General features: G+C 39.7%; 1 protein-coding gene across 5 annotated transcripts in view; it reads right to left on the reverse strand.

Annotated features, from left to right (window-relative positions):
- adam19a (ADAM metallopeptidase domain 19a) overlaps positions 1 to 23,533 on the reverse strand; it is a 95,136-nt gene that overhangs the window by 15,459 nt on the left and 56,144 nt on the right. For all 5 annotated transcript variants that reach the window (XM_085139711.1, XM_085139693.1, XM_085139702.1 and 2 more), the window contains 13 exons: positions 23,201 to 23,384; positions 21,561 to 21,626; positions 20,819 to 20,890; positions 20,354 to 20,520; positions 17,529 to 17,613; positions 16,267 to 16,409; positions 14,253 to 14,430; positions 12,778 to 12,867; positions 11,829 to 12,024; positions 11,289 to 11,397; positions 6,329 to 6,533; positions 4,972 to 5,049; positions 3,177 to 3,285 (listed from right to left, as the gene is read on the reverse strand). In XM_085139711.1, the coding sequence (XP_084995837.1) occupies positions 3,177 to 3,285; positions 4,972 to 5,049; positions 6,329 to 6,533; positions 11,289 to 11,397; positions 11,829 to 12,024; positions 12,778 to 12,867; positions 14,253 to 14,430; positions 16,267 to 16,409; positions 17,529 to 17,613; positions 20,354 to 20,520; positions 20,819 to 20,890; positions 21,561 to 21,626; positions 23,201 to 23,296 (1,594 nt within the window). In that variant the 5' untranslated portion in view covers positions 23,297 to 23,384. The remainder of the gene's footprint in view (positions 1 to 3,176; positions 3,286 to 4,971; positions 5,050 to 6,328; positions 6,534 to 11,288; positions 11,398 to 11,828; positions 12,025 to 12,777; positions 12,868 to 14,252; positions 14,431 to 16,266; positions 16,410 to 17,528; positions 17,614 to 20,353; positions 20,521 to 20,818; positions 20,891 to 21,560; positions 21,627 to 23,200; positions 23,385 to 23,533) is intronic.

Genomic DNA, 23,533 nt, shown 5'->3' on the forward strand with positions numbered 1-23,533 from the left:
ACCACATTAAAAAGAAAAACCACGAAAAAGTCAAACCTAACAGAAAGTTGCTACTACATCAACAACATCAATATGCACTAACCATTTACTAACCGCAACCAAACTCACACACACACACACACACTTAAAAATTAAGGACAAATGTCCCATCTGCTCCTATCGAACACAAAACCTGTCCAATCCCCCACATAGTTGTAAAGGAGTCCAGATCTTTAGTCAGAGAGTAAAAATCATGCTGTACTGTCAGACGTGATGCCAACAATTTTTATCCTGTTTTCCTTCTCTCACCCCAAACGGTCGCAGCAGATGGCCGCCCCTCCCTAGGCCTGGTTCTGCCAGAGGTTTCTTCTTGTTAAAAGGGAGTTTTTCCTTCCCACTGTCGCCAAAGTGCTTGCTCATAGGGGGTCATATGATTGTTGGGATTGTTGGGTATCTACTTTGCAATATAAAGCACCTTGAGGCGACTTTTGTTGTGATTTGGTGCTATATAAATAAAACTGAATTGAAATTGAACAATCCCTTTAAACTATGCACAGCATCAGTCCAACCCTGACCTAACTTCTGGTTCTTCCTAGTCTTCTATATTGCCAGCTTGGATGTACCAAACAAAAAATTAATCCGAACCAGAGTCCGTCCTTTCCTGAATACTTAGGAGACAAGGGTACAGAGAATTTCTCCTTCAGAGATTCCACCCATTCCTGCAACAAAGAAAATAAACCCACTAGCCGCAGACAACGAACCACTAAGTGCTCCAGCGTCTCCCTTTGTGAACAGAAAGGACATCCCTCCCCAGTGCTTGGATCCAGGTGGGCTCTGTGTCTGTTTGTGGCTATTGCTCAAAGTATGATCCTCCACTGGAGGTCAGCCATCCGTTTTTCAACAGGAGGCTTATATGGACCCTCCACCTGCAGGTAACACAGCTGTAATACAGCTGCTTCTTCCCACAAGAGCTGAAACTATCTAGCACTAATGTTCTCAGGGAGAGAAGTAGGCTCCCCTCAGGCTGCTCCTTAAAGACAGGACTGACCATCAAGGAGAGAAAAACATATTCGCTGTCATCAGCCCATTGATCAGCTAGGACACAGTTTCCAGTAAACTCTCCCAGTGATGCCGACAGGGATTGCCAAGTTTCCTCCACAATCCTTCCCAGCACTCTGGAGGCCTGTGACACACCCAAGAGTTCCCATTGACATCCTTGTGAGATGGCCCAGTTTGATAATACCAGTCTCCACAAACTTGCTCCTTATAGTGGCAGTAGAAAACACAGTACTTGGAAAAAAGTCATTAAAAAACAGCGGCTCTTCAAAAAGCCACATCCCAGGTCTGGGGTCAGGAGTCTGTGCGAAAGTCATCACTCCCCAAGTAAAACCCAAGAGTTTTAATAGCCCTTTAACCCCATCAAAGATTCCCAGGGAGTCTAGAAATACATGCCAAACTCCACTGCCCGACCAAACACACCTCACTCTTCTCCCAATTAACCCTGGCTGAAGAAGCTTTTTCATGTAAAACCAAGATTTCCTTTAATTCCTGAACATCACCTTGATCCTTAACAAAAACATTAACATCATCAGCGTATGCTGATACAATAACAGGAGGGCTCTGAGGCAGATCTGGCAAAGAGAAACCCCTCAGCTTGTTCCTCAACCTGCACAGAAAAGGCTCAATAGCAATGCTATAGAGCCGGCTGAGATAGGGCAACCCTGCCTAATCCCTCTCCTAACTGGCACAGGGCAACTCAACCCTCCTCCCACCTTCACAACACAGCAAGTGTCGCTATACCACAGCTTCACCCATGTCTGAAACCCCTGCCCAACAACAAAGGTCTTCTGGGTGGAAAAAAGAAAAGCATGGTCTACACAGTCAAAAGCCAACTCTAGTATAGTATAGTTTACATATGTCAAATACATCTCTCATTAAAAAGAATGCCTTCTCATCTCAGCTGGATCATTTCCATTCGAAAGACGAAGACACACCATTTGTTTTCTCTGGGCTACAGACTTCCCCAAATTAAAGAAAAAGGTGGTTGAGGCGTCCATGTCCTGGAGTCTGGTGAAGCATGCTCGAACCTTTAGCTCTCTCATATTGAAAATGATCAAGCTCTTGTCTTTTAGAATTTAAACAGTCATTACATTACATTACAACAGTCATTATTCTGCTGATCTAACTGTGAACCAGAGACATTCTTTTTATGTTTTATCACTTCTTTAACTCCTGCAGAGTTCTCTTGATATTGGCTGTCAAATTAAAACCATATTGCTGCTGCAAAACACACAAATCTGGGCCTTTCCTACTTCCCACTATTGAGTAAGGGAATTAAAATCATCCTTCCTTGATCTCCAGTAATCCCTCCCAAAAACTGAAATTTTCACAGAAAATCCAATCATGAAATAATTTTACATTAAATTGCCAAAAGGATTTGGATTTGTTGGTGGGAGATAGAAACAGCTCCATTAAAACTAAGTGACAATCTGTAAAAATAACAGGAAAACACTGACAGTTAACAATTCGAGCAGTAAACAAAGAAGACACATAAAACCTGGCCAATCTCACTGCACTAACTCTGCCATACTTCAACCCGTGGTTGAAAGATGCTTCATCCTCCACGCATCAACCAAGTTAATTTTTTGTAGAACATCTGATAAAGCAGAAGATGACTGAAGATGCGGCTCCTCCCCAGTCCTATCCAAAGTAAAATCAAGACAACAATTCCAGTCCCCACCCAATACAACACAGTCCCCTTGATCAGCACCTCTTAATTTCTCTTTTAATGTTTTAAACAAAACCTTACGCTCATACCCTAAGTTTATAGCAACACCTGCGCTAAAATTTGTCCCATGGCTAAAAAACTGCTACCCCACCACAGACCCGTCTACTTCATTTGTACTGTCAGTATGTGTTTCTTGAAGACTATATCTAGTCTCTTCTGCTTGATTACTTCTGTTAATAAGGCTCTCTTATTTGCATCCCTGCACCCATTCACATTCAAGGAGGCTACCCTCAATCCCTGCACATAAGAGGAAGCCATCAAGAAAGGAAACAGCAAACAGAGATGAAACACCCAGTGTTGTAGGATCATGGCGATAATGCTTTTTACCATCCAGCACACCAGAAATGTTCAAATATATTGAAGGTGAAAAAACATTTTCTTTAAGGCACAAGTTTATTTATATACTCACTGCCATACTGAACAGGCCCACTGTCCACACTGCCACCGAGTCCTGGCTTCTCACAGAAGGGTGGTGCCCAGCCTTGATTACAGTGGCAGTTCCCATTGCTGTTACACACCTGAATATTATACACACAAAAGAAATGTCTTAAGTTGGTCCCTGACCCCTTTCTCTCCCTTTGTATATATGTCTCTGTGTACCTGGAGGTATATTAGTCAAAGCATTAAGGCATTGCGTGCTTGTATTTATTTATATGAGCATTTATCTCAACACTATAAAATTTTCATACTGGAGAAAAAACTGCATATTGAATATTTTAAATATTCCCGACTTCAGCTAATTTCTAATATTTTCACTGATAGCAGGGAAGAAAACACACACAAGCGAAAGAGATTAAAGGAGACTCTATGCTTGCATTTTCTTGTTACTCATATTGTTTCAAATACTAATTCAATCCTAATATAATAGACTCTGTCAGGTGAGACAGGATCCACTTCGAACAAGCTGCTGAGCAGTTCAAAACACAAACTAGGCTGTGCCAACTAGGGTTATTCTCATAACATATGTGTAAAACTGGGCATTGGAAAAACTTTGCCCTGGTCAAGACACACCAAGCTACAATCAAGCACGGGTACACAAATACCAGCTCGAGCCTCCATTCTCTGCCAGATTGTCTGCTAATCACTGGCAACTTGGCCTCCAAATGATTTTGTTTTTGACAAGTCTGGACTAAGCTACCGTGCAGTCACCTATTTGCCTGCCCTCTGGACTCAATTCACCTCTAGGCTCGCTAACAAAATCTATCAAACACCTTCAAACACCCTCATTATGCAACCATAACACACCAGACAGAACCTGTCCACTTGGACCTCGTCTCTGGCAATCACAGGGAATCTGTCACCTTTGTCACCTTTTCTGTTTCCAAGACTCCTTGGTTAGCAAGACATAACCCCCACTGCTGACTGGTCAAAAGGGCAAGTGCAGAGCTGGAGTTTGTTTTGCCTGGCTCACTATTTAAAATCAGCTCTGCCTCCTGCTTTAAATAGTCCCCAGACAGAACCTGAGCCTAAGCCTGATTTATCCTCTGTGCCACTAGCATATCATGACTTACATGAGGTTTTTAATAAAGATAAAACATTATTTCTTCCTCTGCACAGGCCCTATGATTGTGCCATAGACCTCCTCCCTGGTGCTCCGTTGCCTTCCAATCGACTATAGAACCTGTAAAGACTGAAGGTGCTGCCTCCCATTCTATTCTACTTTTAAATATCCTAGGAACGACAAGTAAACAAGTGGTCTCCGAGAGAAGTACTGTATTGGGGTGATATAGTACTTTGAGGTCTCAAGGATAAGATGGGGCTTGACAATTCAAGACCTTGTATGTCAGGAGAAGAATTTTTAATCTTACTGAATTTAACAGGGAGCCAGTATGGGTGAAATATAGTCTCTCTCTCTAGACCCTGTCAGTACTCTCGCTGCAGCATTTTTTAAATCAAACTAAAGGCTTTTCATGGAGCTTTTAGGAGTGCATGATAATAATGAATTATTAGAAGTGCAGGAACTAGTTTTTCAGCATCAGGATGTTTTTAGTTTTAAGATGTTGCATACATGGAAGAAGACAGTGTTTCATATGCACACTGAAGGACAATCAAAATTGACTCCAAGATTTCTTACAGTGTTCTTGGAGGCCAAGGTAATGCCATCCAGAGTAAGCATCTGTTTTGACACCATGTTTTGTTGTGTGACTCTGTGTGATTATTGTGTATATATACATTTATATTGGTGTGTGTGTCTGTATGCTTACCCCATTGTTGTGACAGCGTGCAAGGCAAGTCTCTAACTCAGTAAAAGAGGCATTTTGGCATCTGCGGTCTCTGCACACCTTTGGCAACAGAAGGACAAAGATTACATAACGATTACAGAGCATGTACACACAGAGTTTAAAGGGGCTCCTTATGGGGATACTACAGAGAGAAAGCAATATATACAGAAAGACAATTTGCAGATGGGTACATTTTCATCCATTTGTATCACACAATTCAGCTCTTATTTTGTAGGGTGTATGTGGGGGATTTACTTACAACTTTATATTCCATTCGACAAAGTGCCAAATAAACAAGATACACAAACAGGCCTCCTTAACCCCCAGTAGCCCTTATTATTAGATCAATAATATGCATTGATCGAATGATCAGTGCATTATATTAGATCAGTAAATTTTGACAAAGGGAACAGGTCACAACTATAAACAATGCTCCTTTACACAGTAAATAAAAACCGCAAACAGCTGATACTTAAAGAGTCAGAGATATCAAACTTTCCTTGAAGTTTCAGTTACTGTCTGTTAACTTAGGTCTATAAGGGAGCCAGGAATGACAAAATGATGAATTAAATATGCTACTTACTAATTAATTAAAATTTTATTAATGAATAAAAAATGGAATTCATTAATTAAATATTTCAATAATGATTTAAATGCCCGTTAATGTCATTTAAAACATTTAATAAATTATTTATTACCTAATACCGTTATATTATGTCTGGGTATAAAGTGTAATCTCGAAATTACAAAAATTTTAGTTCGGTTTAATTCAGAAGCCAACATCAAAGAGATGTAAGTGACATTAAAGCCATATTACTCAACGTGTAGACCATTTGGGGCCAGACTAACCGGCTCTAAACATTTAACTTTATATTTGGCAAGAGGTTATATTAAAACTGATAAATATATGGCAATTTACACTTATTTCCTTGTTCTAACAATGCTTCTTGGCAATGAATCTTCTACCGTTGGAAAGCCTTTTTATTTCTTCTTGAATGTTGCCATATTCTTAAGGAAAATACATCTATGTATTAAGGAATAGAGGTGAGTATGTGGTTTGCCAAATCTTTTGTGGTTATACTAAACAACTTATCCTGCTATTGTTTTGGGCTTCTGGTACTCTAGGTGGAGACAAGTGGGTGCATGCTTGGCACCTCAATAGCAACACCACAGACCATGACCCAGTGATCCGTTGATGTCTGCTCCATGCATGCCACATTTGACTGATCTGGATAGGGCCCCAGCCACAGGGCAACTTCAACATGCAGTAAGTATCAAGTTTTCATGTTTTCAATCAATATTTGCCTGACCACAAAATTCCAGCTTGGTGTGAACCCACCTTGCCCTCTCCGCACTTGGTGCCAGTCATGACAAGACCCGGGTCAGGCAGGTCACCCTGGCCATCCTGGGTGCTGTAGACGTATGTGCCACGACATTTCACCTCTCTTCCTCCAGTCTTGATGGTAGTGTCAATTGACACAGCATTGGTGCCTTTTGGCTTCGTGGCAGCACTGTGGCACTGAATCTTCCCACACTTGGCATCGCTAAACAAAGATACAAGCACATGAGACTCAATTTTTCAATGGCCAGTCATTTAACCTCTGAGAAACCATTTCAAATAACCTCTGAATGTTGATGAACAGCCACAGTAGCGCAGTTGGGTTCAAAAATACATCAATTATCCACTGCTTGAGATATAATGGTAGGGGGGATGCCATATGGTAGGACGAATAACTCTGTACATGGCATTAAAACTAGCCCTGGCCAGACTGGAAGTAAATATAGTGGAAGTAGTGGTGAGAACTAGTTTCTTTTAGCAACAAATGAGGAAAGGCTCAGAGTCTTTCACCAAAGGACATAGTTATATACTAAATGTGACAATTTGGAATAAAGATTAAGACACAACCTATGAATAAATGATGTCCTTGAGGGATTGAAAAAAAAATGATATAATGGTACTTGTGATTAACTTTACTTGCTCATCACTGTAAATTTATGATGATGTGGATATCTACGTATTGAAAGTGTATAATGTTCATAGACAAGTTAACCCAAAGAATAAGCTCCACCATGTGTAATATTGTTTACTTTCTAATCTAACAAATGGCAGAACATGTTATCCAAGCATGGAAAGGAAACATCATCTATGTAGCTTATTGCTCCTATTGTTAGCACATGGCATTGAAGAAGGTAACAGTGGAGGAATGCAGCACTTCTAGAAATACATCAACTGTAATAAAATGCATTTCCCAGTAACCCATTACTGTAAATTTAAATTTAATTAAGAAATGATCAGACAAAGGAATGCTATTAAATGTTCAGTTTCTATATTAAAATAGTCCATGTTATTAAAATGGTGGGTAGGCTATTTTACATTTCAATAGAAGCTCGTTGAGTCTAATAATAGACAAAATGCAGTGCAGAGTCTGTCATATCAGCATCTACTTGGATGTTAAAAATCACCTAATTTTTTTTTTTTATCTGAGTACTAAATCAGATAGATAGACCGCATATCACGGACTGGGGGTGATATTGAATACTGGACATTATACACACTGAAAATAAGCAATGCTACTTGACTAAAAGAATTATATAAATAATAATAATAATGGATTGGATTTATATAGCGCTTTTCAAGGCACCCAAAGCGCTTTACAATGCCAGTATTCATTCACTCTCACATTCACACACTGGTGGAGGCAAGCTACGGTTGTAGCCACAGCTGCCCTGGGGCAGACTGACAGAAGCGAGGCTGCCATATCGCCATAATGTATATTAATACTGGCTATGAAGAGCTAAACCAGTAGTCAGCAGCAGTATGGAGCATCTGGAAAGCTGCAGGAGCATAAAGTGCTACTGGAGCAAATAGAACATGTCGTGTCTTTCTGGTAAAGGTTTTGAAGTTTTTTTTTTTCTTCTGTAGTTAAATAAAAAAAAGAGGTCAATCTCAAATGGACTATTTAGACGCTTGGGTATTATTATTACTCTTATAAGTTATTGGAAGCAAACTAGCAGAGATTAGGAAGGAGAACACTAGATGGAAGATTTTACTGATCTGAATCTAAATGACAGAATTTAGAGCCTTCTAAAGAAATATTACTAAGGTCATTTGGAGAGGAGGTTAGACAAAAAGTAGTAATGCTGAAAATATACAAAACTCTACAACAATAATCTAATGTGAACAATATGGATGTATATGTTTGAATAGAAATGGAATTAGAATTACAGCAGATAGACTGGTAGGAAACATTTAAACAGGACTAATTCACAAACAGTACAACATTGAAGGAATTTGTGTGGAAAATATCAGCAGTCCACTCACAGAGAGGGATTAAATTAGCTGTGTGGGCTGTGTGGATGGGGAGGGGGCACAGTCCAATTATCAGTCTCACAGTTTGTGAGAAGAACCCTTTTAACATCCTGCTTTTCTGCAAATGATTCTCCTATACCTCTTTCCAGATGGCAGGAGGTTCCTGATGGTGGTTCACAAGGTAAGGACACGCCCACTCCCATCATAGCCATCTGACTCACCAGACCCCAAACACCATGGTGATGTATCACTGCATCGTCCACCCCCAAGTGGGGCTGGTATGCAAACTGAAGAGTGTCACTGAGAGAAACATAATTTCAGTGACACCAGAAGTACTGAAAGGGGTCAAGCAGGACTCACAATTTGCACCAGCAGCTCCCTCAGAGAGAAATATTCTTCTCAACTCTGCCTTACGCCCATCCCGGAAAATGGACACACCCAGCACTTCAAAAATAGTGTGATACTGACCTTTGCTTTCTGTATGTTAGCAATACTGTACATCATGCTCAGATAACACAGAGACTCTGGACTTTTACATAACAATTTTATATTCAGACCTGGAGAAAGTTATACATCCTCTCTGATTACACAGAATGACTTTGAACACTTATGGTAAATAACACACTATTAGCAAAACACAGTGTGAAATAATTACTAGAGATGGCACGATACCACTTTTTTTATGTCCGATACGGATACTGATATCATAAATTTGGATATCTGCCGATACCGATATGAATCCGATATAGTGTGTTTTCATCAATAAAACTGTTTTTTAATATCTTGCTGCTTTTTGTATAAGTTCATACTCAAGTTAAAAAAAAACACAAAAAACACTAAAGCTATTATTTTAATACCTGTATGCAAAAAATACACTGCACCCAAAATATTTCATAGTTCAGCAATACTGATCAATCTAATGAACTTAAACCTACTCCATCCTCCCTATTCTGGTGTTTTAAAGAGTAAGCAACCTAACTAATAGGGTTGCAAACTCCCAGCAAAAAAACAAAAAACAAAATAGGGAACCATCCCCCACCCACCACACACAGCCGCTCTATTATGTGAGGTACACTGCTGCGACGTGCTACAGTTATGAGCCAAGTTACGCCATGTCGCAAGTTTTGTGAGGTGCTTTTTTGATATTTAATGGATGGGATTACATTTTTTATTTCTCTCCGATATCCGCTCCAGTAATTTACGTCAGTATCAGACCGATACCGATACGTAATATCGGATTGATACCGATACGTAATATCGGAACGGTCCAGCTCTAATAATTACAGATCAACATACAAGTGAAGATCTTTAACTACATTTAGTGTTTAAAGCAGATGCTGTGCAGGTTTGAGATCAGCAGCTTTCTTAAAGAGTCCAAGGATCCTGTTGACCTTGTAAAGTTCAATGCAATCTAGTATCCATGTGTGGGGCATTATGTCATAGGCTTTCTTGTAATCAACCAAGGTGGCGCACAGGTTGGTCAATCTGGTCTTAGAGTCTAAAGTAACTGCTCTATCTACTACTATATGCTGAAGGCCTGTGCTAGCCAGCTGTGTGGAATACTTCATCACCTATACAACCTGAGCATACACCTGCAGAGAGTCCCAGTGCTATGGAAAACATCACGAGTGGTCCCAGTGCCTAAGAAAGTCATCCAGGGAACTAAATGACTACAGCCCTGTAACACTAACCTCTCATGTTATGAAAGTTACAGAGAGCTTATGCTGGAACACCTCAGACTCCTCATGAGCAAGACCCTCTGCACTTTAATACCAGCCCCACTTAGGGGTGGATGATGCAGTGATACATCTGCTGCAGAGAGGGTATTCCTCCCCCGACAGACCCAACACCACAGTTCGGATAATGTTCTTCGACTTCTCTAGTGCCTTTAATACGATCCAGGCCGGGCTGCTGAGAGAAGTTGGAGAACATGCAGGTGGAGGCTCCACTGGTCCAGTGGATCACCGACTACCTGACAGGCAGACAACAGTTTGTGACACTGCAGAGCTGTGTGTCAGAGAGTCTTAACAGCAAGATAGGAGCATCCCAATCAATTGTTCTGTCCCCTTTCCTCTTCACCATCTACTCGGCCAACTTCAAGTACATCACAGAAACTTGTCTCCTCCAGAAAGCCTATGATGACACGGCCATTATTGGATTGGACACGGAGCTGCCTACAAAAAGGGTCTGAGCCGGCGTTACGTTTTACGAAGGTTCAGCTCCTTCAATGTATGCAGCAGCCTGCTCTATATGTTTTATCCGTCTGTTGTTGGCATGAGGAGGAGGTGATCAGTGACAGAACGCTGGCAATCATGGACAATGACTCCCACCCCCTCGATAACACACCTGACAATCTGAAGAGCAGTTTCGGCAACAGGTTCCTTCAACCTCGCAGTCTCGCAGGAACATTACAGGAGTTCGTTCCTTCTGCTGCCATCAGACTCTTTAACTCATCCACTTTGGTCAGATCCACACATGTGGAACAGTATTAATGACACTTTGATGCACCGTGTCACTTTTGTACACCATGACATATTTGCACACACGTTTTTACCTATATTGCTATATTCATCTATTTATTTTAATATTTATCTTAATATTCATCATAACTCTGTTTCTACCCTCATATCTGGCTTTGCACCCATTTAAGTTCAAGGTGGTCCATAGGTCAGGAAGGCAGATGGTCGTGGCCGATTTCCTCCCGATGGGGGAGTAGGTTCGGCAGGATCTAGCCTGTCTGAGGAAACGTTACAGCAGGTTGTTCCTTCTGCTGCCATCAGACTCTTTGACACACTAAAAATAAACTGTTACACTACATTTGAAAGCTGTGTGGGTCCATGATGTGTCAAAGTATAGTACTGTAAAGATATGTTCAACAAAAGCATTTCCAATATTAGTTGTATCTGTTATCAGTGTGGATAACCCTACGGTAAATAGCTAATGCTATTTAACACATGCGGTGATACCTGATATGTGAAGCTTCACTTACCTTTTCTTACACTTCACATAGGTGCCATGTTCATCTTTCCCGCAATTTCCAAAATCATTTCCTGCTGCATTGACATCTTCAAAGCAGACATCATGGGCCGGTTGAGCTCCTGGAAACACATCATACCCAATTAACTCTATTTTCACAAAATATCCCAAAGGCAAAAGTCACTACATCAAAAGTTGAGTAACATTAGAAATGTAAGGATATGTGAATGTTTGGTGCTTTGTGAAAGTAAGGAATAGACCTTTCCAAGTACCGGGCTATTTACTATGTACTAAACTTCCTGAGAAGAGAACACCGATGTTTGGGTGACTAGACGGAAGAGTTACAAGAAATTGAAGACATCACTTTTAGGAAACATAAGTTGGAATACAATGTCAACTAACTAACCTTGGTAAGGTGACAGTATAGACATTTCATTTGTAGTTTTATTAAATACTGACCTTCAACAAAGACTTAGTGGTTTATAGGCATGTGCAGTAAATTAATGTCATATTGAGGGAGGTGATGAAGTGCATGTAAAACCATTTTCATTACCGTAGCCCCAGAGCTGCAAGCACTGCTGTTCATGGGTGAGGCACATGCCATTGTAGCAGTAGGCCATTCCGTATTGACAAGAGGAGCCATCCAGCAGGTAAACGTTGGCAGGGCAGTAAGGAGAAGCCCCAGTGCAGTATTCTGGAAGGTCACATGCTCCTGCTGGGCTCCGGCACATGGTACCCGCCTGCTTCAACTGACACGCATAGGGAACAGAGGGTGAGGAAGGAGGAAAGGAGCACAAGACATGGAGAACCATCTTTAATTTAGTGATACTTAGCAAAATGATGCACACTGAAGCCTTCTACATATAAGGATTAAAGTGTAAATATCTGCCTACAAATACTTCAAATTTGATTTCTGATGCGTTTAACCCAAAGCAAACAGATTTTCCCAAGCAAATGACTGCTCTACCTCCCATCATCATTGGGGTAGGTAATATACAGAAGGTTTATGAAAGCTTTTTTCTAGAAAATATCTTTGTGCGTTCATTGTTGATGTAAAAAAAAAAATCCCGGAGGTGGTTTAAATCTAAAAGCACACTTACACATTACAAATAGTTATTTGAGCCATTGTTTATATGAAATACTCTTGAGTCTAAATGAGAAGAAAAACTAAAAACAGTATTAAAAGAGTTTTTAAGTAACACCATTAGGTTTAAAATGCAAACGTATAAAGAAGAACAAACAAATTGTTGTCACAATGGATGGACCAGCACATCTGATTTGGACCTGATTTTTAACCCACATCCCCTGACACAGCCCTACCATCTATCCAACCTCGGGACCTGCACTTGGAGTACATGAGATTATCTTGCACCACTAATCCTTCACTTGTAAGGCGAGTGTGTTAACCATTATACTCACAAGACAACAAATATATAGAATAATATTATTTATAACTTATTTTTATTATAAAACACCCCCACTTTCTTGCTGTTGTCTCTTACTTTGCACCCCTCACAGCACATTCCATGGGCACACTGGACCTCCTCCTTCAAGGTACAGTTATTGGGATTGCAGCAGTCGTTTTCACATTCCTGTTGACAATCATACAATAACACACAATATCAAGGTTTAAACACTGAAGTGTACATAACGAAAAACAATAATAATAAAATAATAAAATAACCTCTGCTTTAACTTTAATGATTCAAATAAAACGGACTTCATAAATGATTTGTAGGTTATGTTTAATCACCTTTTTACAGAGTAAGCTCAGTTATGTAAAAAGAGCTATATTTAACCAATAAGCAAAAGCAACTACACACACACACACACACACTTCTCTGTTCAGAGTATCTGTCTGAGCTGCTGCCTTGTCCTGCCTCGTTCTCTCAGGTCAGCAGACCAAATGCTTTTCCTTGTTCTAAAGACATAATGGATACTCGAGGGGACAGGCCTTCGCAGTTGCGGCTCCAAAATTGTTGAGCAATGTGTGACTGCAATGTTTATGACAAAAGAATTTCCCTCGGGATAAATAAAGTTCTTCTTATCTTATCTTATCTGCACATAAGGAAGGCTTAAAAACACACTTTTAATCCACTCACCGAAATCAGGACTCGAGTCTTGATTTCCACTTTGACATTCAGATGACAGGATCAATATTCGGTGTGAATAACATGAACTAGCTGCATTAGTACTAGCATACTAGCAAGGTGTACCTAACAAAGTGGTGAATAAGTATAGAAGTGTGTGTGAAGTCTCCTTATTTTCTTTCAAGACTGTTAGTGGACCACCGCTTTTGGCACCAGTAGAAAACAACAGTGATCGCAGTACATCCATGCTCCCTAACAAAGGCTTGTATGCTGAATCACAATGGACACAAGCACTACTTCTATGCAGAAGTGCTTTCTATCTAACATTACTCCTTACTCCAATGGATGCATCGGAAACAGACTTGGGGTTAGCCTCGTGCCCAAGGCATGCCAACTTTAGGGTTAGGGATAACCTAACTCACCAACCTTCTGATTAGTAGATGATCTGCTCTACCTCCTGAGGTACAGCCACCGCAGTGGTCCTCGTGTCACAGTCTCAAAAAAGTGCTCAAAAAACCAAGGTTTAAAGCTGTTACAAAAAGTAAATGAGCATCAAAAAAGTTATTTAACTTACGAGAATTAAACATAATGCATTACTTTATTGCAGGGGTCAGGCCTGTGTCCTGCAGGTTTTAGATGCGTCCTTGATCCAACACAGCTGATTCAAATGGCTAAATGACCTCCACAACATGTCATGAAGTTCTCCAGAGGCCTGGTAATGAACAAATCATTCGATGCAGGTGTATTGACCCAGGGTGATATATCTGCAACCTACAGGACACCAGCCCTTGAGGCCTGGAGTTTCCCACCTCTGCTTTATTGCTTTAATGCCTTTTTTATCTGGTAGGGGAAGTTAATATAAGTTCAAATTGAATACTTGTCCTCACATCTGGTTCTCCACAATCACACTCTTCTCCGTCCTCCACAAAGCCGTTGCCACACTTCTTGCCCCCCACCAGATCGTTCATGTTGGGAATGTTATATAAGCACATGCCCCCTCCCTTCTGGAAATAGCGGTCCAAATCGCGTTTGCTGCAGTAACTGAAGACTCGAGGGAATGGGTGCCTGGACAGGGACATTATCATATTATTTACATTGAACAGAAAGTAAACAAAATATCAATGTTATGCATGCATTTGTACATTTTACAATTATTCAATCTGTAAGTATTTTGACTGATATACTATTTAAGTCATTAGCAATTAGCAGAGGGAGAGAGAGAGAATGTGAGAGACACAGAGGTCACAGGTTCTAAATGAGCGGTGTGTTACTGCTTTGTATAACTTGAACTATTTTTTTTTTTCAAAGATAAAAAAACAAAGGTGAAGCTGTGAATGATGAATTTTTTTTAATATATTTTGCAGTTAGGCTTAAACATGGCTCTTTACCATCCCTGCTCCCATCACAGAAAGCATTAATATTGAATGTACACACCGCAGTAATCTTGGACATATGTGTAAGAAAAAAAGAAGGAAAAAGCGTGCGTGGGCAAAACACCTTCCAAGTACTATTCAGCTACCTCCCTCTTCTCAACATAGATGCTCATCAAGAGGCCAAATCCATGGTCATCATAATCATCAAGGCGATATATAAAGAAGATGCACTGACTCTAGAACAGTTCTGCACTTATCTTAATCCCGTAGCCTTCTCAGCTATTGACTTCCCCAAGCCATCAGCTCTTGCCTAGACTTTTAAGCCACTTCCTTTGTAAACTAGTCACGTGTATAAGCTGACAGACCAGGGATCTCAAACTCAGAGGAGCTGGGGGCCACTGCTGGCACTGTCATTTTATCAGAGGAAAAGTCCACAAATATTTCCAAAAATTTAGTGTTTTTGTTTATTTTAAATATGACAAAAAAAAACCTATGACTGAATGTTATTGGAAAACACAAACACAGTGTATAGACGAGTCTTAACAGTTTACTTACAACTGGGCTCGTCAGGCACTCTACACTTGCTGCAGTGGTTATTATTATATTTACATGCTTTCATCTTCTGTTTCTCGCCAGTAGCAACTTGTACTTTTCAACTCTCCTTTTCCTCCGTGCCTCGCACTCACACACACACACAAAGGGAGGGGCAGTCCCACACATTCTCCCTGCAGCACGGACTACACTGTCCATACACTGTCACACTGTAACACTGCTCATATTGCCTTCATGTTAAATCATTTTTTTTAATAATATATTTTTATATATATATTTCTTCACCTCAATATGTGGGCTGCAAGTAGGGGTGACGTGGGCCGCAAATGGCCCCCGGGCCACGAGTTTGAGACCCCTGTCTTAGACAGTGCTGGAGGAAAGCAATCCTTAGGTTTCAGTTTAGCTCCACTATAGCCACTGCTACTTATTGTAAACCGTGAAAAGCTTACATGATAGTTTGATTCTACGCTTTCTGTCTGATATTGTATTGTATTATGTCAGTATGTTATATTGTATCATGTTTATCAAGGAACAAAGTCTTTCACACAAATACTTGTTTTCCTTCATTCGGATTTGTAGTACCTATTTACAGGACAACACAAGAAAAACAAATTCAAAGGCAAAATATAAAAATCTAATAAAAAATTATCAAGGGAATAGTTTGTTAAACAGCCATGCTAGTATTTCAGCAGCTAGAACTGTTTTTCATGTGTCAAGTAATGTAATGTGTCAGTGTGTTATGGCTGCTTGGTTCTATCAAACATTTCTTCCTGTTAAAAGGTTTTTTCCTTTCGTTGTTGCCATGTCCTTGTCATGTTTACTATATTATTGTAGGGTCTTTATAAGGAACCTTGAGGGAATTGCTGTTGTAGTGCTATATAAATAAAATTGACTTGAGTTGAAATCAAGGTGTTAGTAACAACATCTGAGGGTGACTAGGATGTTTCTTTAGTCTTGTGCAGAGCTCGTGGCTAACCCGGTGGCAGCAGCCATCACACAGCCTCCTTGATCAGCAGTGGCCTCCACACAGCAGCTGTCATGGTCGTGGCTCATCCCAAAGTTGTGGCCAATCTCGTGAGCCATGGTGGCTGCAGCACCAATGGACAGCTCTGAGTGGTCCTGTAGAGGAATAACAAAAGGAGCTGTCACTTATGTGATGCAGTCTATCAACAATATGTTCAAACTAATTTAATATGGGTGTGTCAGAGTAAGCTGACTTCATGGTTGGGCCAGGTTATTATGGTTACTGTTATGTCTATTAAAATGATTTTAGTGCGTCTAAGTTAAAAGTTGAACTGTGGATTTGTATGTTGTATCTCAAAACTCCTGGTTATAAATTTGTATTTGTTTGACTGATTGTCTAAATTTGTGTTCCTTTTTCAGTGATATATTATTTTTTTGATTGTTAACTTTTCAAACTGACATGTTTAAACAATGAATTTGTTACTTTTAACATACATTAAATTATATGTTTATTAAAGTAACAAAATGAGTGTTTTTCCAGCATGGCCAGAGGGGTGCTAAGCCTAGAAGATTCACAACACACAGAGCTCTTGATTTTTTTAAAAAATTCTATATTACAGTTCGTTAATACCAAAGAACCATCTCCAGTACTTTCTCCTGTCTCAACATTTCATGTCAGAAAATAATGTAGACATCAACAGGCATAACACGCACATACGATTTACACACGGTTTACACATGCCTCAATTCGTTGGCATGTCCATGTCCCATTAACAACAGCTTGATAAACAAAAAAAAAAATTTTTTTTTCTAGTGTCTAAATGGATGCTCAGTCATCCAGGTACGGAAATGGTCATGACAATTTGCATATTAATGAAGAAACTGACCTCATATCCCATTTTTTGCCAGTTGTACTAGTTTCAGTCAGTATGTATGGTTTAAAAGGTTAGGGAAACCTGCAGTCAGCTGAGACTGAGTGGCTCATTTATCATCACTTCGATGAGTGACAAAATGTTTCTCCCACTTAAAACGCTACGTCCAGGTGAACAGAATAAACTTTTTTGGGATTTTTATTCCATTATTTCAGACTGCAGTGATCCCAATAATATGTGGGGTACATCAACTACATTTATTTTGAGTCAAATACTAAAGGCTTCGCTAGGAGCAGCGGCTGTCTCGCTATCTGAGCAGTACAGCAAGTTTTTCTTTTGAATTCAGCTGTTGCTGGAAAGCAGAATGATGTCAGCTGTGAAGTAGAAATGTATTTCCACATACCACATTGATGCCTCCAGAGTTTTCCAGGCTGCACATCCCCTCCAGTGGTGCCATGCCGATAGTTGTCCCCTTGAATGTCACACCCCTTTCACACAGAGAAAAAAAACACGAGAAACAGAGTGAATTATGACTTAACCTCAACCTTCTTCCTGTTCACTTCAGGGTCCACAGTGGATGCACTGAATGCAGTTGGTCTCTTGGCATGCTAAAACAGAATCAAGCTCTGATTGAATAATCAAAACAAAACAGATCCTACTGTATCAGCACATCTAATCACCGAGTCTACATTTTTCTAATTAACATTTGTGCTGCTCCTGCTACTATTTTGAGGTTTTTGCTCTATTGGAAGCAAATCTTTTGTTTGTTTTATAAGCATTTGTTAGTTTATACATTAACCAACTGCCAGAGGCTCATCATACAATGGTGAGTGCAGAGACACATGGCACTATGCTAATTATCAGCCCAGGTCTAAACATCACGGAGGTTGAGCGCAACTGATTTAATACAATTCTCCTGAACTTGATATTCAGTGAAACAATTACAGATCAATCCTGTTACATCGGATGCTTTCACAGTATAATGCATGGATGGGTAATTCATTTTCCCAAGTAACCACATGGGGAAGTGGGAGTGTTACACCAAGGTTATGATGAGGCAATGAAAATTTTTAAAATGTGTCTCAACTGTTCCGATACTCCTGACACGTACGGGACCACTAAGGGTTTTTGCTTAGGCAGCAATTGTCCTTCTCTCCTGGATCACCTGGTGCTTTCTCTGGTGCCAAGCAACGGGGCTGTGACAGCCGGAATAGCTCTTTGGGTCCGGCAACAGGTATCTACCAGGTGTAGATCAGGAAGGAAAGAGGCGATGAGCCAATCCATAAGCAGACGAAGATGTCCACTTTCCAGCTTACTACTGCGTTTCCCCCATGAATGGTGATCCAATATTATTGATTTTACAATTTGAGTAACAAGTGCCAGAAACAGCACAAACACAAACACAAATGGCAGTGACAGACGGCAGGCCACTTAATAAGGCCATGTAATAATTAAATGTATTACATTCAGACATGCTGCTGAACTTCCCTGATTTATTAGACTGAACATGGTCAGAGATGCCATCACCTCTCCATCATGATTAAAGTTTTGCTTGTGTTTTCTAATCTGGTCTAAATCTTGTGATAGGAGCAGTAAATTCTAAGAATACTAAAAATATAATTTGCAGGTGATTGAAATAAGAGATATTACTTCCTGCCATTGCAGTATTGTATCACAACACTGTAAAGCCCTGCTGGAAAGAAGAATTTCTCAAATACTCCACTTAGTCTGCTGACACTGTGACCCAGTTTCAGATAAACAAAAGATAAACATTGGAGCCTAATCAGTTTCACAGCCACCCCAATTCTTGACTTATTTGACAAAAGAAAGTCACACATTCTTTCATAGACCTTTAACAAATAATATTTTTTTAAACATCTCGTCAATGGAAAAAAGGTCACATTTTCTGTCATGCAAGTCCATGTAAAGTACAATCACTAAGAATATGACAAAGTGAACAAATGTCTATTATGTAAACCACTTGAATGGATTCATAAAATAAATTTAGCATTTATTCCGCAGACAGCAATGAAGCCAGATACTGAATTTGTATACTAAAGTCATCAAAATATGTTTTCACGGGACCTTATGCAGAGGCATATATGTGAAAAACTGAGTACACAGGAATTTAAAGGATAAGTAACAGCCAGGTGCTGCTAATCATTTCATTAATTATTTTTGAGATAATTTATTGAAGCTGAAATTCAGAAGCTGAATTTTTGGCATTCAGTTGTCATGGTCCTGGGCCATTTTGGCCCAGTATTCTTAGTTTTCATGTGTTTTGTATTTTGTTCTTTATTTATGCCTTGGTTCCTAGGTTGTTTAGTTAAGATGTTCCTTATTTGGTTACCCCTTGTGTGCCCCTCTGTGTATCTGTGAACCCTTGTTTCCCCTCGTGTTTTATTCCATGTTTTCCCCAGCCCGTTATGTCCGTGCTCTCTCTCCTCCTGTCTGAACCTCTGTGTACTTCCTGTTTTACTTTGACAGTCTCCCGTCAGTGTTGCGTTTACTCCTGCCCTGTCTTGTTATGATTATCAGTGTCACCTGTGTTCCCTGTGTGCTCCCACTTCCCTCATTAACCCTCTGTGTGTTTATGTCTGCGTCTCCCTCAGTTCTGTGTCGCGTTCTCCCTCATGACTGTGTGCCCCTCCGTGTGTTTCCTCGTGAGTCAGTTCCTTAGTCCTTCCCAGTTTAGTTTCATATTATTTTGTATCGCCTTTATCCTCTGTCAGCAATAAAGCTGTATTTTGAGTTCAGTCCTGTTTTCCCGTGAGTTTGCGTTTGGGTCCTCTCCTGCCTGCACACAGCCTGATCATGACATTCAGTGGTATGTTAACACAATGTCACAATCTTCCTGAGTGACTGTAAAACATTTCTTCACAATGATGTGAGAGTCATTCAGAAAGTGATTACTGCAAGTTACTACTTGCTACTGGTTTTACACACTGTTAAATCATTGGGTATACTTGAAACATTATTTTTCCCTTGACTGTATAGTATAACTATTATTTAAATGAAAAACCACAGTCGGCATATCCACTCTGTTTCCAACTGATCACTGAAAAGGTAGCTGTGAACTGACAAGAAAAATATTATTTTGATTCCAACAGGTATGAAAATGATTTAAAGTTCCTGCTTGAAATACAAAAATGCTTCAGACAGAGGTGAAAGTTTTGTTTTGTTTTCTACATGTCTGGTGTTGGCTCAGTGCTGTGGTATGTTTCTTACGTAAGCAACTGGGCATTGTCATGCTTCTTGCGTGATTTTAGCTTCTGTCTCCATTGGAGGAAGGACCGAAGGGTTGCATTTGGCTCCTCTGTGATGATGCACTGATCTCTTTCAGTCCAAACCTCCAGACCAATGAGAGGCACACGGATGTTCAGAGCCCTGTAGAACTGAACATAGACACAACAGATATTATTTTTATACATTTTTCCAAATGGCAAATAAAAAACCCCAAAAACTATTACTAGTGATTGTCACAATATTAAAACTACTGACAGGTGAAGTCATATTAAGTACTGTAATTTGTGTGTTTTCAATCACTACGGATTTAGAACATAAAAGTTATCTCAAAGTAAATAACTAATACATGACAAGGAAATATATGTGGACCCAGCAACAATAGCTTGTTGAATCAAACTGTTTGTTCTCTGGAGAACAGGAGTGAACAGCAGAAGCCCTCATCCTTACCTTATCCACATAATTAGCAATTTCCATTATCCTCGCCTTAGTCTTTTCATAATCTTGATTCTGCCGTTGAAACTGCACGATTGCATAAATGAATGTTAGCCATGAGGGGAAAATGTAAAACATCTTAGAAACAATTAATCCCGACTGATACCAATTAGAGTGGGAGAGGACTTCAGTCTTCTTATTGGTAAATATATTTTATAACACTTTGCCCAACTTAGAATCTCTGAACATTGTATACGCTACTGGATCTTAGTAAAATCTTAACAACAGGCATCATGCTGATGGTGGTTTACAAGTAAAATGTGTTTTTCCCTTTAATAAACATCAAGAAGAATACTGGCGAGAATACTGTCAGTATTTTTTTTAATTAATTGTGTTCCAGTCGCCTTAAATGTGGCAGAAGGAGCCCAAAGTGTACTTCAATTGAGACATAGTATTTAATTACTGCAGAACAACCATATGAAAGTCCGTCCACCTGGCAATTCAACCTAAATCTATCCCCACATTAAGCAGACAAATACTAACTCCACTTACTTTTGCCTCAGTACAACTACTAGATAAGCTTAGAATTGTCCATATAAAAGAGCCATATTATCTTGAATTACATAATTGTTTAGTATGTGAAATGAGTGTCCATCCTGCTGTGTGAGCTTGATCTCAGCAGACAAATGTAGTAGTTTGACTGTGCACAGGAATAATCGGCTTGGGCATGAATAAGGCAGGTGGTGAGTCATCTTACCAATGTATTATCCGCCACAATGTACAGTTCTATGTACTTAGTCGTACCCAAGGTATTCCTTTTAACCTGCCATTAAAGAGAAGAAGGAAGGAGCAACATGTTTATAAATACAGTACCATAAACTGATGGGCTAAAACACTCTCAAACAAAGATAGGAGATAGGGAATACCTAAAATGTTAAAAGACGCATACTTGTCAGTCCATTAGAGTGGAAGAATGTGCAGAAAAGGTGTAAAAAGGACATAAAATATTATACATATTTAGACAGTGAACTATGGGGAAAAACACTGGATGAAGATATAACTGCTCAGCACTAAAAGAGATCCTTTAAAGCAGTAAACAAAAACAAAATATTGAATCAATCAATTATATTATATTATATTATATGAAATAGCAACAACAGTCAACAGTTAACCCCGTATGATCAAGCAGTTGAAGGCTGCCAACTGCCCTGTTGGGGCTGACAGGAGGATGACAAAACTAAACATAACATACACTGTGGAAGAGCCCCAGAGCCCCGGCCTTATTGGGCAGTGGGGGTGCGAGGCAGGGGTGTGGTCTCTGCATTCCACATTTCTCGTATTAGTGACTTTTGTCTCCGTGTTCCATTTAAAGTTTTCCACAGCAAATAAAAGCTGCCTCTCTGCCTCTCTCAGTTAAACCGTTTCATTGGAGTCCTGTATTTAAGTCCTACCTCTGACTGCTACACAGCACCTCCATGGTAGCTTTAGAAATGTACAAAAAGACAACATGGTTTGACAAGAACAAAATATGATTGAATCTAAGCAAAACTAAAATCATGTTATTTGGGAATTTTCAAATTAACTCATAAGCACAGATTCACAAAGATGGTGTGGAAATAGAAAAAGATCATGAACATAAGTTTCTTGGTTTCTGGTTCATTTTTACACTGAACACATTATGTATTAAGCAATATACAACCTTCCTGACAATATTATAAATCTGTTTTCTAAAAGGAATGTGGGATACAATTTGAGGGAAGAATTACATTTAAAATATCCCTGTTTTCCTTATGCTTTGTTTGATTGTGTTTTTTCTTTCTTTTCTTTGTTGTTGTATCACAAACAAACAAACAAACAAACTTGACTTGCCTGCAGTGAGTCCTGGCCTTAGTCCAATGAAACATCTTTGAAATAAATTAGGCCTTATTGTCTAACATCAGTGTCACACCCTTAAACCTCGTAAAAAGCTTTCCTAGAAGAACTGAATCTGTTATAGCTGCAAAGGGATGGCCAACATTTTATTAGACCCTCTGGATTAAGAATGAGATGTCACTCAAGTCATTTGTGTGTGAAGGCAGATAAGTAAATACTTTTAGCAAGAGAACATAGACGCCAGTGGTACCTTTAGAGAAAGTGCTTTGACACAGACATGAAAGCTACAAAATAGATTGAATGGTGGTGGAGTGGTTTAGAAATTCGCTCACAGAGAGAAGGTTTCTGGTTTAAATCCTGTTTGAGGTGGCTACACATATTCTGGTTGTGCTTTCTCCCTTTTGGGGGAGTAATTCATTATTTTTCTCTGTTCCAGATCTGTCTATATAAACCTAATTTAATTTTTGACTTAATCAACCCAATTTGGTTTAGAAAAGGTGTACCACTGATTTCTGGAAGACTCACCCTTGAATGAAATGATGTGAGCAGATTAGAGATAAGGTTGGGCTGTGTGGTGTGATGCGTGTGGTAACAGTTTCCACCCTTAATTGGCAGCTTCATGGTACTCAACAGTGAGTGGTAGACTGGATCTACACTGCTGATTGGCTCCAGGTAGTAGGTGTCACTAGAATTCAGTGATATCAGCCCTCTGTGTAAAAGGGGAAAAAAAGAGTTGCAGTTTGAATTGAAGCACAAAGAGACAAAAAATACAGACTTGTTTTGCCTCCCATAGCAGTCTGACTGCTGAACACTCAGAGACCTGTGTGCTCCTTAAAGTTACAAAATGTGATCTCCAGA

The sequence above is a fragment of the Neolamprologus multifasciatus genome, chromosome 3 (genome assembly GCF_963576455.1).
Source record: "Neolamprologus multifasciatus chromosome 3, fNeoMul1.2, whole genome shotgun sequence".
Taxonomy (NCBI): domain Eukaryota; kingdom Metazoa; phylum Chordata; class Actinopteri; order Cichliformes; family Cichlidae; genus Neolamprologus; species Neolamprologus multifasciatus.